The 14,991-nt window shown below is 33.2% G+C and overlaps 1 protein-coding gene across 1 annotated transcript; it reads left to right on the top strand.

Moving 5' to 3' along the window:
* Positions 1-11,965: 11,965 nt before the first annotated feature.
* Positions 11,966-14,123, top strand: LOC122318056 (AT-hook motif nuclear-localized protein 25-like). Its single transcript, XM_043135185.1, has one exon. The coding sequence runs from the start codon at positions 12,884-12,886 to the stop codon at positions 13,751-13,753; it is 870 nt and encodes a 289-aa protein (XP_042991119.1). The 5' UTR covers positions 11,966-12,883; the 3' UTR covers positions 13,754-14,123.
* Positions 14,124-14,991: the final 868 nt, after the last annotated feature.

Genomic DNA, 14,991 nt, shown 5'->3' on the forward strand with positions numbered 1-14,991 from the left:
TCTCAACACTGTTCGTCCACGGTGTTTTTTTTTTCATGTCTACAGTAACCGGCTATATGAGTTTAAACATCATATATATAGTTCAAACGGTGGAATCCCTAAAATCACGAGCGGTGTGTCGAGCGCGCGTCGAGCGAACTTCCCTTCCGCGTCCCGCTCGAGCTCACTTTCGAGCTGACGTCGAGCGTTCGACTCTGCCTGACTTCGCTCGAGCAGCCAATGCCTCCGCTCGAGCGAACTCCTCCCACTCGAGCTCACTGTCGAGCTAACGTCGAGCGTTCGACTCTGTCTGACTTCGCTCGAGCGGCCAATGCCTCTGCTCGAGCGGTGTGGACCAGACTCCATAGTACTCAACAGAAAAGACCATGAATGAATCTTTTTATTGCTCTTTGTATATGTGTGCATGGGTGGGTAGGGTGAGGTATATATTAGTACAATAAGAAGATGACTAGTCGTGCAAGTAAGAAAACTCAGGACTAATATTATTGATATATATATATATTATTTCATTAGATTGGACTTTATTGACATATCGATTATTTTATTGACATATCTAGTAATTTTCAAATGCCCTTTCTCTTAACTTGGAACAATATAAGGTTGACATTATGCAAAACACTAAGTTTCCTAGCCACTGACGCTAGACATACATACCCTCTAATTTTGGCTTTTGAATTTAACAAATATCAAGGGGCCCAAGCATTTGAAAAGCTATCATACCATATATCCAAAACAAATGTATTCTAACAAATGTATACCATATAAGAAAAGGAAATATACAAGGGGCTTTAAAAACTTTCCAACCACTAGAAATACAAAAGAGCAACTTGTTAGTAGAAATCTACTTGACAAATAAGCACTGGAATAAAATTTCATTGAAGGAAAGATTATACGTTGGGCATACCTTTTATAAGATTATAAGTTTAACACTAAGAATCTCATTCCTTAAATTGGTCTTCAAATGCACACACCCAACCCCCCTCCCCCAAAAAAAAAACCTCTTTTTCTCAAGCACACACACACACAAACACAACAAACGGAAATCCAAGTTTAAACCATTTAGAGGTGATGAAAAGGTTCAAGCTTCAATCTTACATCATAGAAAGAACTTCAATAGAAAAAATAAAATTCCAAAGGAAAAAATTAACAGCCCACAAAACAGAGCACTCAAGAGGAAAGCAATTAACCAACTAATATAAGTGGAGGGCTGCAATCGAAGCATCATTTACTTGGCCAAATAATACAGAAAAGGGGTACATGTTTGCTCCCATTCCAAGCCTCAGACCTGTTTCCTTAGCAATGGCTAATTGGCTCCCTATAAATTGAGACAAAAGTTTATAAATCTTAAGCAAATGAACAGAAAAACTTCAAAAAAATCATGCAAGGATTAAGGCTTGAGGGGATCAAACAGAGACAACAAACCAACAAACTGCCAACAAACTGGGATGCCTCACAGGTTTCGATAAATGACATGCTAGGCAAGATTGAGCCTTCCACAAATTCTCCCCATCCGATCTCAATTCTCCCACAAATTAAATGGCCAGATTGAGCGTTCCAAACAACCAATCTTACAGCATCCTCGAGAAATTCATCTTCCAATCTTACAGCAACATCCGCGATAAATTCATCATCATAATGCCCACACAAACCCAGAAATCCCAAAACCCTCATATAAGAAATCCCTTACTAACAATAATCAAGACATGCTCTCGAATAGCAACAAAAACACAAATTTAACAAAACCAACCCACTTCAAGTTCTACCTACTTGAGCAAAACCAAGCACTTAGAACCAACAATTATATTACAAAGAAAACGAAAATAAACTAGAGGAGAACTTACAGGAGGTGAAGCGTGGGGCTTCAAACGTGGTGGATTGGGAGTGGGAAATGGTAGTTTGGGTTGCTATAAGACCGGTAATGAAATGGTGAGAAGATGGTGGCCAATAGTGATGGGACGGCGGCACGGGGAGGATTTTGGGCCGCTGCTTGCAGCCGTACGTGGTGGAGTTTAGCGGCGCGAGAGGGGCTAAAAATAAAGGGGTGAGGTCGCCAACTGATGGGGAAGAGAATGGGAGCAGGTGATAGAAATGGGCGGCGCAACAACCCACAACCTGAATGGGTTTCGTACGGCCAACGGGGAGAAGAGAGGGAGCGTGGGGAAGGGAGGTTGGGGTGGGGGAGGTCGCCAGAGTGTGGGGGAGTTGGTGAGCTGGGCGGTGTCGCCGGACGGCGGGGCACAGCGTGGCTGGGTCGCGCACGGGAGATCGGGAGGCTGGATCGAGAGGCTGGTAAATTTAAATGAAGTGTAGTCGTTTTAATCTGAGTCCCAAATAGACCTAACGAAAAAGATTTCACAATGGTAAATTTAAATAATATAATTTAAATGTAGTGATTTAGTAAAATAAAATAATAAAATTTATTAACTACAAAATAATAATTAATAACAAGAAAATACATCAAAATAATTTTCATAACTAAAAAAATCATAAAATAAATCCAATGAGAAATCTGATAAATTTAAAACAAAAGAATTAATCTTTTAAATCTCTAAAATAAATCTCTAAAAAAAATAAAAGAAAGATAATCGACGTTAGGTGTGGGTGTGAGGTATACAATAGGCTGATATATAGTATTCTTCTATTTAAAAATATATAGAGATTTTTATGGCGAGTAGTATTTGTGGGAATTACTTATTTAGTAGCGGGCAAAAACAATAAGCCACGATGATGAGGGTACAAGTTAAATAGTAATTTTGCGACGACTTCAATCCGTGGTAAAAAGTCAATTTAACTCGTTACAATAACTATTTTTCTATTAAAGGTGCATATTTTGTCCATATTTATTATCCAAGAAACAAGTTTGTGACAAAAAGTACATAAGTGGTAGAGAACAAATTTTTGCCATGAAACACTATTGACCAAGACAATTTCATGGGAAAATGTCTATATTTATTCTCTCCAAACGTTTTGGTGACAAAAAGTCACTTTTTTCCACGACAGCTAGCCGAAGAAAAAGAATTCGTGGCAAAAGCCACAAAATGTTGTAGTGTCCCTTTCCTGCACTTACAGATAATACAGCTATATATCATCAATTACAAGGATTATCAATTTATAACAAGCAATTAGTACATGTAAATCATGTGCAAGTTCGACACAAGTAGTGTAGCTCCCTGAGAGTGAGACTTGATGCATGGTGTTAATCTTGCAACAGATTTCTCTTTAGGCCAATCAGAGCTAATGTAAGAAATAAGCCAGCAACAAACAGATAGCATGCAATCAGCTAGCAAACAACAAGCAAATAGCTAACTAGTACCATACATATATATATATATATATATTGACAAAAATTCTATATACAGTCACTTTTGATACTTTTTGTATATTCAATTAATATGATTAGCTGTATCACTTTTTTTAATATAAAATAATTGATTTGGTCAATTATCTCGGTAGAGTTCATAATGAATACGAAAAATGATTATATGTAGCAGAACTCATATCTTGAATACTAATTACAAGTCAAGCGTGCAATTCTGGTTTAATCATTTTAAATAAAGAAGTAGAATCTACTCTATATAAATAAAAGTAATGTTATACACCATACTCTCATTTTACTTTTATTTTATTACATAAAATGTGATACATTTATCACAATTTGATTATAAATAATCATTCAATTGTAATAAATATGTTGGATCTTATAAAGTAAATTGAAGGTATGGAATATAAAATATTCCAATAAATAAAGTGAATATTACGGGTTTCATGGCCTTTTTAAAAGAATTTGCATATTGAAATTTAACCATATGCATTGATCCAACCAATGGATCATTGCCCAACATTGATCGACCAATTAAAATATAATAAATTTTTTTTTTAAAAAGATACATATAAGAATGCACACACACATTAGGCACATTTTGAATGGTAGAATAAAATGAGATGATTTTAAATGAAAGTTGAATAAAATATTATTATAATGTAATTTTTTAATATTATAATTATTTTAAAATTAAAAAAATTTAAATTATTGATTATGATATAAAATTTTAAAAAAATTATAATAAATAAATGAAATAAGATGAAAACAATTCTATACCTAAACGAAGCTTAATCTTCGCAAAAATAAGTTATAGAGTAATGTCGGGAAGATTAGAGTGGCCTGAAATGACCTAATGAAAAGGCCAAAATCGTTTTCTAGAGAGAGAAGACACAATGATCTGGCAGTCGTCCGTACGTGTGCCTGCCTCTCCGCTAGCTACTCAAATTATTAGTATTATTTTATAAGGGTCAGGCATAGTCCCAAACGGTACGCCCAACATTTTTTATTTTTTTTTTTCATTTTTCATTTCATATTTTTTTAATTACCTTTTTGGGCATTAAATAAAAAAATTATACTAATACATTTAAAATTATTTTCTTAATTATTAAATAAAAAAATAAATAAATAAATTTTTATCTAACGAATCAATTCCAAGCAGCAAAAGGACTTTTTCCTATTTTATAAATAAAGCATTCTTTTTATTTTTTAGACCAAATAAATAAAGCATCTTGGGCTTGGCCAACATGCTTAATTATTCTTGTTGACATCGATGATCACGCCTTTTAGTGGTCCTCATGCATGGCAATTTTTAGCCGAATTTAGTTATTACTTTAACAATAAAATAAAATAAGATAAAATAAATTTAAATAAAAAATAAATATTAAATAAAATATTATTTTTGAATATTATTATTATTTTAAAATTTAAAAAAAATAAATTAAAATTTAAAATAATTAAATTAATTTTTATATTTTGTAAATAAATTTTAAAAAATTATTATAATAAAATAAGATGAATTGACAGTTTCTCGATTCAAACGGGATCCGAGTACCTTTCATTATTATATTAAACTTCAAAATTAAGCATTCAAACTTTGATGTTCCCTTTAATGAAATGTGGACCGCTCATGTCCCTTAAAATAATGCATGCTAATTATTATTTTATTTTAATATGCTTATACATTTGTTACGTACCTTTATTATTATTATTTTTGTGTTCCCCGTATTTAAATATTTAATTATATTTAACAGAGATTGTGGTTGTTGAACCGAACTTTTCCGACACCATATGCAATGATGCATGCAGGTAGTGATAATATTGGTTTCCAAGGGAGTATTAATAATTAATATTCAAAAAACTTCTTATCATCTATCGTGTCATCATCTTATTATGTGATGGTAGAGTATCCCTATCCAGTTTTTTAAAATACTGTATTCTTTATAATTTGGGATTTATTATTGAGTTTTGATTAAAATATCCCCACGTCCGGATCCTTATTTTAAGAAAAGGGTTTAGAGAATAAACAGTAAGTTCCTATATTTGGAGACTCACTATTCATTCTCTAAATCATTTTTATCAATATTTTATTCTAATATATAAAATAAATAATTTTCTAACCATCTACACTTTCTCTCATACTCATATTTATTATAGTTTTAAATAATAATATTAAAAATAATTTAATTAATTAAGAAAATATATAAAAATTAATTTTAAAAATATTATCATATTCACAAAAAAATAATTTAAATTTTTGTTTAAAATATTCACTAGAGTAATAGTTCAAAAAATAAGAAAAAATATTGAGTAGTTAAATTTGTAAATAGAAGCGAAAGAAAAAAATAATAAAAAAGGAATAGAAAAATATTATTTAATAGAATAGAGATAGGGATGTGGAATGAGATGTAGGAGGTTTTTGAAAGATGAAAAAAATATAGGAAAAATTTTGAGAAAATGTGATTTTGAATTAAATTATAGGAATGGAGATGAGGAATGGGATGAGGATGCTCTTAGATGTTAGGTTCATAAATAAAATATAATAAACAGTCTCTAATTATCTAATGTCACATCATGCGATAAGAAAAATATGATAAATAACATTTTTCATTAATATTATAGTCATTTAATTAAGGTTTAAACCGTCATAATGCATGCATGCTTGCATTAATTTTCAAGTGATTCCTACATTCCTTGAATAAATAATTATTTCCATAGTTAATCAGGTGATTAAACTAATTAATAGATTAAATTAATATAATTGGTGTATAAACTCAATTATATGGAATATAATATGTCAGTCAACCTCACCTGAAGATATCATTGCAAGAAATTAGTGTAATCTATTTTATTCTTTACCTATTTTATTATTATATACATAAGATCATATATATATATATATATATAGATAAAGAAGATAATTCAGCCAACCTCGCTTGTTGTTTTTGTTTTGTTTTTCTTTTTTTACATGAAAAATAATATTATTATTAAAAAACTACTCACCTAATTATTAAATAAAAATAATAAAAATAAATTAAAAAATTGCAGTGATAGGAGTTGTCAGCATAAAGATCAGTAGCTCCAAATGGGAAATACTAAGGCGGCGAGTCGACTATAATGGGAGACACACTAGCACAAGTGGGTGGGAGGGGAATTGACTAAAATGGGATTTGATGGACTTTTGTGTAACAATCACACGTCAGCTTTAGACTCAAACGTCTCCATCGACTTCCCCACTTGTGTGCAGTGGGACCTCTACTTTCTCGAGACAATGAATTTTGATGCTGACGCCTGACATGGTGGTTATTGAATCTTTCCAATTCAAGGCATCTACAGTTATGTTCAACTTTTTAGACAATTAATGCTTGACTTGTAATTCCATTTTGATCACAACCACTGTATCCCCTATTCATTGATAATTGATAATTGACTTGACATCAATATGAAATATGATTATTCGGAATAGCAGGAAATAATTGAATTCTTATTTGAATACTAGAGCATTTATATTTATTTATGTATATTTATATGTAAAGTTATTTTTATATAATATAAATATAAATTCAGCTGTATTAAATTATTTATTTTTAAATATTTAGTTAGTAATAAATAATAACTTTACACTTTTACATATTTACTGTTTATTCTCTAAAATATATTTTTTTTCTTTTTTTTTTCTTCTTCAATACTCTCCCACACACTCTCTATTATTTCTTCCTCCCAAAATAATAAAATATAATATTTTATTATTATTTTGTTTCAAATATGCAGCAGTCAATGTGAAAGTTTTGTTTGAATGACAAAGTAGATATGCAAAAAAGGATCTTTTGCATATGCATATGTATAGACCAATGTGAATGTTCTAAAAAGATAAGAAATATTTTATTTTTAAATAATGTGAAATTCTATACACTATCTGATTTTTATCATTTATCAAAACGTGGTATCATAATTAGGAGGGTTTTGTAATAGGCATCATAAGGAGGAATAATTCTGATTTATACCCGATTCATTACTAGCTAAGACACTTGCAGCCCTACGTGCTGTTATTTTCTGTAAGGATTTGAGAATAAAACAAGTCATATTAGAGATTGATCATATGAAAATAGTATAAATGATTAAAAAACAATAAACAGATGACACTTGTTGTGGCATATTTAATGAAATCATTGAGAATATGACTTCTTCTTTTTCAATAGTAATTGCACCATGATGTTATCATTTGGGGAGGGAATGTAGCAAGACTACTTATGCTTTAAGCAAAAATGCTTTGGAGATCCATGATGATATGATTAATTTTAAAGTGATTTCTCAATGTATCCTCTCATTATGTCAATGCTTATTAATAAAGTTCTATATTTTTATTAAAGAAGAAACTATATCGTGTTTTATGAATTACAAATAAATAAGAAGTTATGGCATGACGACTGAAGTAATGGTCAACTTCATTGATCTTATTGTCGAGCTTAAATCTGCAATCGTGGATTGATAGTTGCACAAAGTTTATCATATGAAAATCTCATTGTCAAATTTTCTTCTTTATGAAATGAGGTGTCGACAAAGTGAATCATGAATGCTCTTTTTATTTTAAAAGTATTGATTGATCTACCACGAAATAAATTATGGTGTCGCATCATGTTAATGCAAAATTGAAAATAGTTGGTATTCTTGTTAGGGGTGAAGGAAGAAATGATCCCAATGATGGAGGGGGAGTTTGAGAGCCACACATTTTGCAAGTAAAACGATGGATGCTGACATGTCATGATTATGTGGAACTTACTAAGTGGGTGTACATATATATATATATATAGTACTAATAAATCTATCTCTAGGATCTGCCCATGCAACATCTAAAGTGACGGAGATCATCAACACTCTTCATGATCAGTAAGTCTACGTGTGGTTGGGGACTAAACTTGAGGGCTGGGGGACAAGAGATAGAGCTTGCCTTTTCCATTTTCTGATCAGGAAGCTGAGGACGACAGAGTACTTGGGAGCGTCAAAATTACCTTTCATTTCTTATTTATATATATATATATAGTTAAATAGACGAGTATTGATGTGTTAATATATCGTAAGAAGAGATAAGGTTGACCAAGTTCCCATGAGCCGACATCTTCCACGTGGTCCGACCACCGACAACCGATGGATTTGCCCATCTGTGGGTCCCACTTATATTTTAACGTACTAGATCATCTTTTAAATTTGAGTTGTACGGGAAAATACTGGCCAGAAGTGGACTTTCTAATTTCTCTTTACCCCTAGCTAAAGGCTCATCCTTCCTACGTTAAAATTCCAACATTTTTTTTTGAATATAGGAAATACGCTAGATTTACAGTTTTTAAAAATAAAATATAAAAAAAGGTAATTAATTAATTTGCATATGGCTTCCTGATCTAATAGGTAAACAATTTGCATCAGCTCCAAAAAAAAAAAAAAAAAAAGTTAAAACAATTTGCATCTAATATTTCCGTTCCCCTAATAATTGTCATTATCTCATATTCCCACCGCCCCCACGTTAGTTTTTTAATTAGTTTTTTTTTTTAAATCTTATATGTATTTTTTTAATATTTTTTAAAAAATATAAATATAATATTATTAAAAAAATATTTTCTTAATTACTAAGTAAAAAAATTAAAAAAAATTCGAATAGTAACACCGAGAGATAAATTTGAGTAGTGAGAGTATCATTTTCCTAAATTAAAATGCGATGCTCTAATTTTTCAAGCCAATCCACTCGATCTATTTTTTATGTGATGGGATCTGATTGTCAATATCAAGCTGCTGATCATCAAATGTTCGCGTGGAGATCGACCGTCTAATTAGTTGTGAATTAATGTAGGATACAGCGTTTTCTTTGAACCTATCCAAGTCAAACTCAGATACATACATACATACATACATACATATATATATATACATATATACATACTAGTAAAGGGGCTATGTGCAAGGCACATATAGGACCTGGGATCGGTAGTTTGTCAGAAAATCATTATAGAGAACCTATTTGAAAAGTATTATTATAATAGTATTTTTTGTAGAAATATTTGAAGTTTAATATTTTTTAGAGAAATTTTATATCATGATATAAAGAAATAATCAACTATTTTAAATAAAGTGACTGATATAAATACATGCAATTTAAGATAAAAAAAAAAAAAAAGTATATGAAACAAGTTTTTCAAATACAGATATTAAAGAGCAATATATAAAACATATATCTAAACTATATTGAAAAGTATCACAGGAATTCTTTAAAGGTAAGTTCTAAATTAGAATAGTATGTACATCATAAAAGTTTGTTTAAGTTAAGGAAACATTATTTTTACAGCATGAGAAAAATATTTACATTTGCAAGCCATGTCGTTGTTTTGGTTACGGGATGAATAGATATCACTAGGGCTGTGTAGAAAAGTTGGTGACTCGGCCCGTCCTTGAGATCCGACCCTATCCGATTGAGAAAGACGGTTTAAACTAGCTTGCGGGTCGAACTCGCTGAATGTCGAAATGATCCGAGTCATCCGACTCTCACCATTTCTGGTCTTTCACATTGATTCTTCTTCATTTTATTTGCAACAACAACCAACCTCCACGAATCAAGAGCAAAGTCCCAACACCACAAGCAACCAAGATTGGCGAATGCAGCCTCGTAAATTGATGGTAGTAAAACCAGTGTAAAGACACCCAAGACTTTCATCATCAGCCACGTAAGTCTCTCTCCCAAAACTTTCTGTCTATAGCTTAGATTTTCATATAGCATTATCTAGTTTTCCTTCTTTCTCTCCCTCCTCCTTCCTTCCAAAATCCAATTTCTTCCCTCCCACCATGATTCTCCTTCACTTTATTGCCCAAAAAACCACATTTTCCCTGTATTCTCCCTCAAAGCAGTATCACACACAGCGTCCATTTCTTCTCGCTAAGCCCCACAAGATCTATACTTTTCTTCCGTTGATTTTTTTGTGAAACACCTCCATATTTTTGGCCTAATTTTTGGTCGTTTTGTACCCTTGAAATTTGTGTTGCTGTTTACCCAGCCAACTCTATAGAATAGCTTCTTGCTACTCGGTGAGTTGTTCTTGAAGCCTCTCCTTTCTCAAACTAAGGGTCACAATTAAATGAATTATAAGAGGAATACGGAATACAAGTTGAGGTTGCAGAATATGCACGAGAAAGAGAGAACGAGAGGCAATCAGTGTTCGCTGTTGGCAAAATGGTGGAATGGGTTTTGGTGTATTCTGATCTTGATTTACGGGTTGATCCGACTATGTGTCGGGTCGAACCGTGTTCGTTTCATGCTATCGCGGGTCGGTTCGGGTCAGGTCAAAAAACCAAGCAATTTGGCCGGGTTGCAGGCTTAGATATCACGTTAAATTTTGTGTGTTGTACTTGTTTTTTAGATTGAGGGAGACTCAATCTATCTTATTTTATTACTATAATTTTTATAAATTTTAATAGAAAATATAATACAAAATTTAAATTTTCAAATCTTAAAATAATAATAATATTAAAAATTAATATTATAATAATATTTTAATAAATTTTCAACTTTTATTTCAACTGATTTCATCTAAACTCACTATTTATATCAATGACAAGATATTTAAATAAAAATATAAACTCACAAATTGATATAATTTTATAAAATCCATGAATTCTATTTTATAATAAAAATAATTTTATAATTTATATTAATTTTGCATAATTGACTAAATTATTTTATTTATTTAAATTAATAAAAGTCACACCACTACTTTAATACTGCATGTAATCATGATGATTTTTTTTTTATTTATTACTCGGTATAAAGGTAGGTCTCAAGACTATTTATTCATTGAACTGAGACTTTTGAGGAAGGTGACGAGGATTTGAAAATGTATGCAGGGGTAAAATAGAAATAAATGTTGTAATATAAAATACTGTTCATTCACGAATTGACACTTGTATATATAATAATATATATATGGGTGTACGTGTATTTTAGTCCCAAATGATTTCCTAAGTTTAATTTAGATGGAATTTTGGTACACCCCCATATTCCAATGCAGGCATGCACGCAGGTCCTTGATGACCATTATAAGAAATTTTACTACTTGAGTGGGTTTAAGTATTGAGCAGAGTTGTAAATAGTAATAAAAAGTAAATAAAAAATAATAATAAAATAAAAAATAATAATAAAAAATAAATAAAAAATAATGAATAATAATAAAAATATGTGAAAAATAATAATAAAATAATAAATAATAATAAAAAGTGTTCAGAATAGTTATCTTTCTCTTAACAATAATGTTATTTGCCTTAAATATTATCATCATCAATTATAAAATAAAAATAATAATATTTTAATTTCCTTTTATATATTTGAAAAGATAATCAAGTTTCGTAAAAAGACAATGCTGCTGAGTTCGAAAAAATAGATTGAGAGAGCCGACCGAATAGTTTAAATCTTTTTTTTTTTTTATACATTTTTAAATATTTTTTAAAAGATAAAAAAATATGAACTCATTAATAATTAATTTTTTAATTATTAAATAAAATAAAAATAAAACATAAAATCCGTATTTTTTTTAAAAAAAATTGCATTTTCCTTCGTAAAAAGGGTGAGACTGGTAGATAAAACCATAAAGAGAAAGGAAAGGATCCATCTTGGCCCGATTAGAAACGAAATACAAGTATGTACAAAAGTATCAACGCGCTTGAAAGAACGGGAAGAGTCTTTCTCACCGGGCAGAGCGTTTTTTCGTCTTCATATTTGCTATTTTGCTTTGATGATTCTTTCAGCCGCGCGTATTTCCACTGTTTTCTCCTCAAACTCGCAAATTTCTCTCTTCCCACTCAAATCTCCATTGACCATTCACCGTCACTGGAGCGCGTGGATTTATTGGAAGAATTTCATGGTTGCTTCTGTAATTTCTTTTCTTCACTTTTACACAGCGAGACGGTGGGAACTTATCTCATGAGAATTTTCATTTATTAATATTCATTTCTTCCTGACTACGGCCATTTCTTTCTCATTTCTCTCTACGATCTGGTTAATGTAAATGGTAGAAACAGCTGCGCAGGACTTGTTGGGACTCGGGAGCCACCTCTTGCCGGTTTTGGGGTTTGATTCCCTGGCCCAAAAAAGGGACAAGAAAGTACTGCGTTTGATTGGCGACAAAGACCAAGTGCAAAAGCTCTGAACTTATTAAGGATAGTACTTCGAATTACAAACTTGGTTGGGGATTTGATTGGTAGGGAAGACTGTGCACGAAGATCCTTTCAGGTTATGTTGTTTCAGAACTTGTAACGGATTATTCTCCAATAATAGCCCTCCTCCGACTCGATATATTGCCCTGTAGGAAGTCGGATCTAAAATCCCGGAAAAACTTTTTCCGTTGTCGGTACGTGAGCTCCAGAACTTACTATTTTCTTTTTGGGATAAAGATTTGGATTTTATAGTCCTGCGTGAGAAAACAGTAACTCCTTCTCTTACGTTCTCGATCGAGCTTTGAGTCTAAGATCAGAGAGAGTTCCGCTACACGGCTACAGAATAAAGTGGTGGGAGAGAGAGTAGATGTGGCGATGGCTGGTTACAATGAAGCAAACCAGACTGGTTCTCGCTACTTTCATCAATTGCTCATACCCGAACTGCACCTCCAGAGACCGCCCATTTCTCCTCAGCATCAACCCAGCTCCCAGCAAACCTCTGATTCCAACAATTCCTCTGATCAAGACCAGATGCCCGAAGCCGATGCCCAAGCCACTAGTAGCTCCGGTGCAGCCACCACTTCCACTCGCAGACCACGCGGCCGTCCTCCAGGCTCGAAGAACAAGCCGAAGCCACCGCTTATCGTAACGCGGGACAGCCCCAGCGCCCTCCGATCCCACGTCCTCGAGGTGTCGAATGCCGCCGACATCGTGGAGAGCGTTTCGAATTTTGCGAGGAGAAGAGGGAGAGGAGTCTGTGTGCTCAGCGGAACCGGGACGGTGGAGAACGTTACGCTGCGGCAACCTGCGGCTCCGGCACCGGGGAGTGTGGTGACGCTGCACGGGCGGTTCGAGATTCTGTCTCTTTCGGGGACCGTGCTCCCACCTCCGGCACCGCCTGGTGCTGGGGGGTTGTCAATATTTTTGTCTGGTGCACAGGGACAGGTAGTTGGGGGAAGTGTAGTGGGACCCTTAATGGCCTCGGGTCCGGTGGTTTTGATGGCTGCGTCGTTTGCCAACGCCGTGTTCGAACGTCTATCTTTGGATGAGGAGGAAGCTGGGGCCGTGCAAGTCCGTCCCACTGCATCACAGTCTTCGGGCTTGACTGGAGGCGGGGGGCACCTTGGGGAGGGTGGTAGTGGAGGTGTCTCTCTTTTAAGTAGGGGAGCTGGAAATTTTCCATTTTCTGGTGATCTGTTTGGCTGGGGTACTGGGAGTAGTACTGCTCCAAGGCCTCCATTTTAATTGGTCTTGATTCCAAGGGAGATATATTTACTGGAAATGTTATCAGGGATGGAGAATTAAGGAGCAGGAGAATTAAGAGGGTCAAGGTCAGAAGCGATCACAATGTAAAGTTTCCTTCAGGCTTTTAGTTTAAAATTGTTCGTGATATATCCAACGTATTGGTCCTGATCTCAACTTGTCTCTCGGAAAAGAAACCCAGTTAAAAGCAAATTAACCAATTAAGGATTGATGATCTGCAGACTTCTCAGAGGTCAGTCATGAGAAACAATTTTCTTTTTTCTAGGCCTTCACGATCTCCTTCTTCTTTCCTATATATGTCATTTCCTTTTTTTCGACCTTTCTTAATATATATCTCTGCTTATTTGATCAAGTTTTAGGTGTATATTCACATATATATGAGGGCTAGAACTGCATGTATTGAGGAAACATACAGCTATATATTAATGCCCATGATGACATATATATAAATATAGGGCAGCTAGGGGCTCTTTCCATCTCTCTGATGCCGCATGATGCGCACTTCGTCAAATGCCTTTTTCCTGTTTATAAATTTAATGATTGAATGTAAGAATAAGAATAAGAAAGCGTTTCTCAGTTTATTAATAATTTCTTTAATTGACACAAATATGAATTAACTATTGATTCCCCTCCCTTTTAATTAACAATCTCTTTGTGCATATATATATATATATATATATATATATATATTTGTGTGTGTACATGATCTATGGTCTATATTATATATATGGTTGATGGTCTATTATTCTATATTATATATATGGTAGATGCATGAACCTGCTGAAGACCCTGAGTTCCATGCTGCAAATACTTGTAGTACTCTTCGCTTATCCTGCGTCATGCATGCGTGAAGCCATATATATTCATGTGTTCTCCCCATCTTTTTTGTACATTTAGTAGATTTTCTGCTAAACCAACATGTAAAAATTAGCTTGTTCGATCCTCATGAACAGCGTAAACCCTAGTTCTTCTGAAACTTGCTAGTCTCTCCTGCCAACTTACATTGGCTGATCATCACCAACGTTACATGCATGAGCGGTAGAAAGTAGCTAGAAAAATAACGTTGATCAGTACTAGTTGTCAGTTGCATAATTTACAGTTTTTGAGAGATTGGAGAATATTTAAGATCTAAAACATGCATGCCTAGCTACATAACTCATGCCTTATTAATTTGTACAAAACTTGTCTCACAGTTTTGGATTTTGATAGAAATATGGAAC

This window comes from Carya illinoinensis, chromosome 8, assembly GCF_018687715.1.
Source record: "Carya illinoinensis cultivar Pawnee chromosome 8, C.illinoinensisPawnee_v1, whole genome shotgun sequence".
Lineage (NCBI taxonomy): Eukaryota > Viridiplantae > Streptophyta > Magnoliopsida > Fagales > Juglandaceae > Carya > Carya illinoinensis.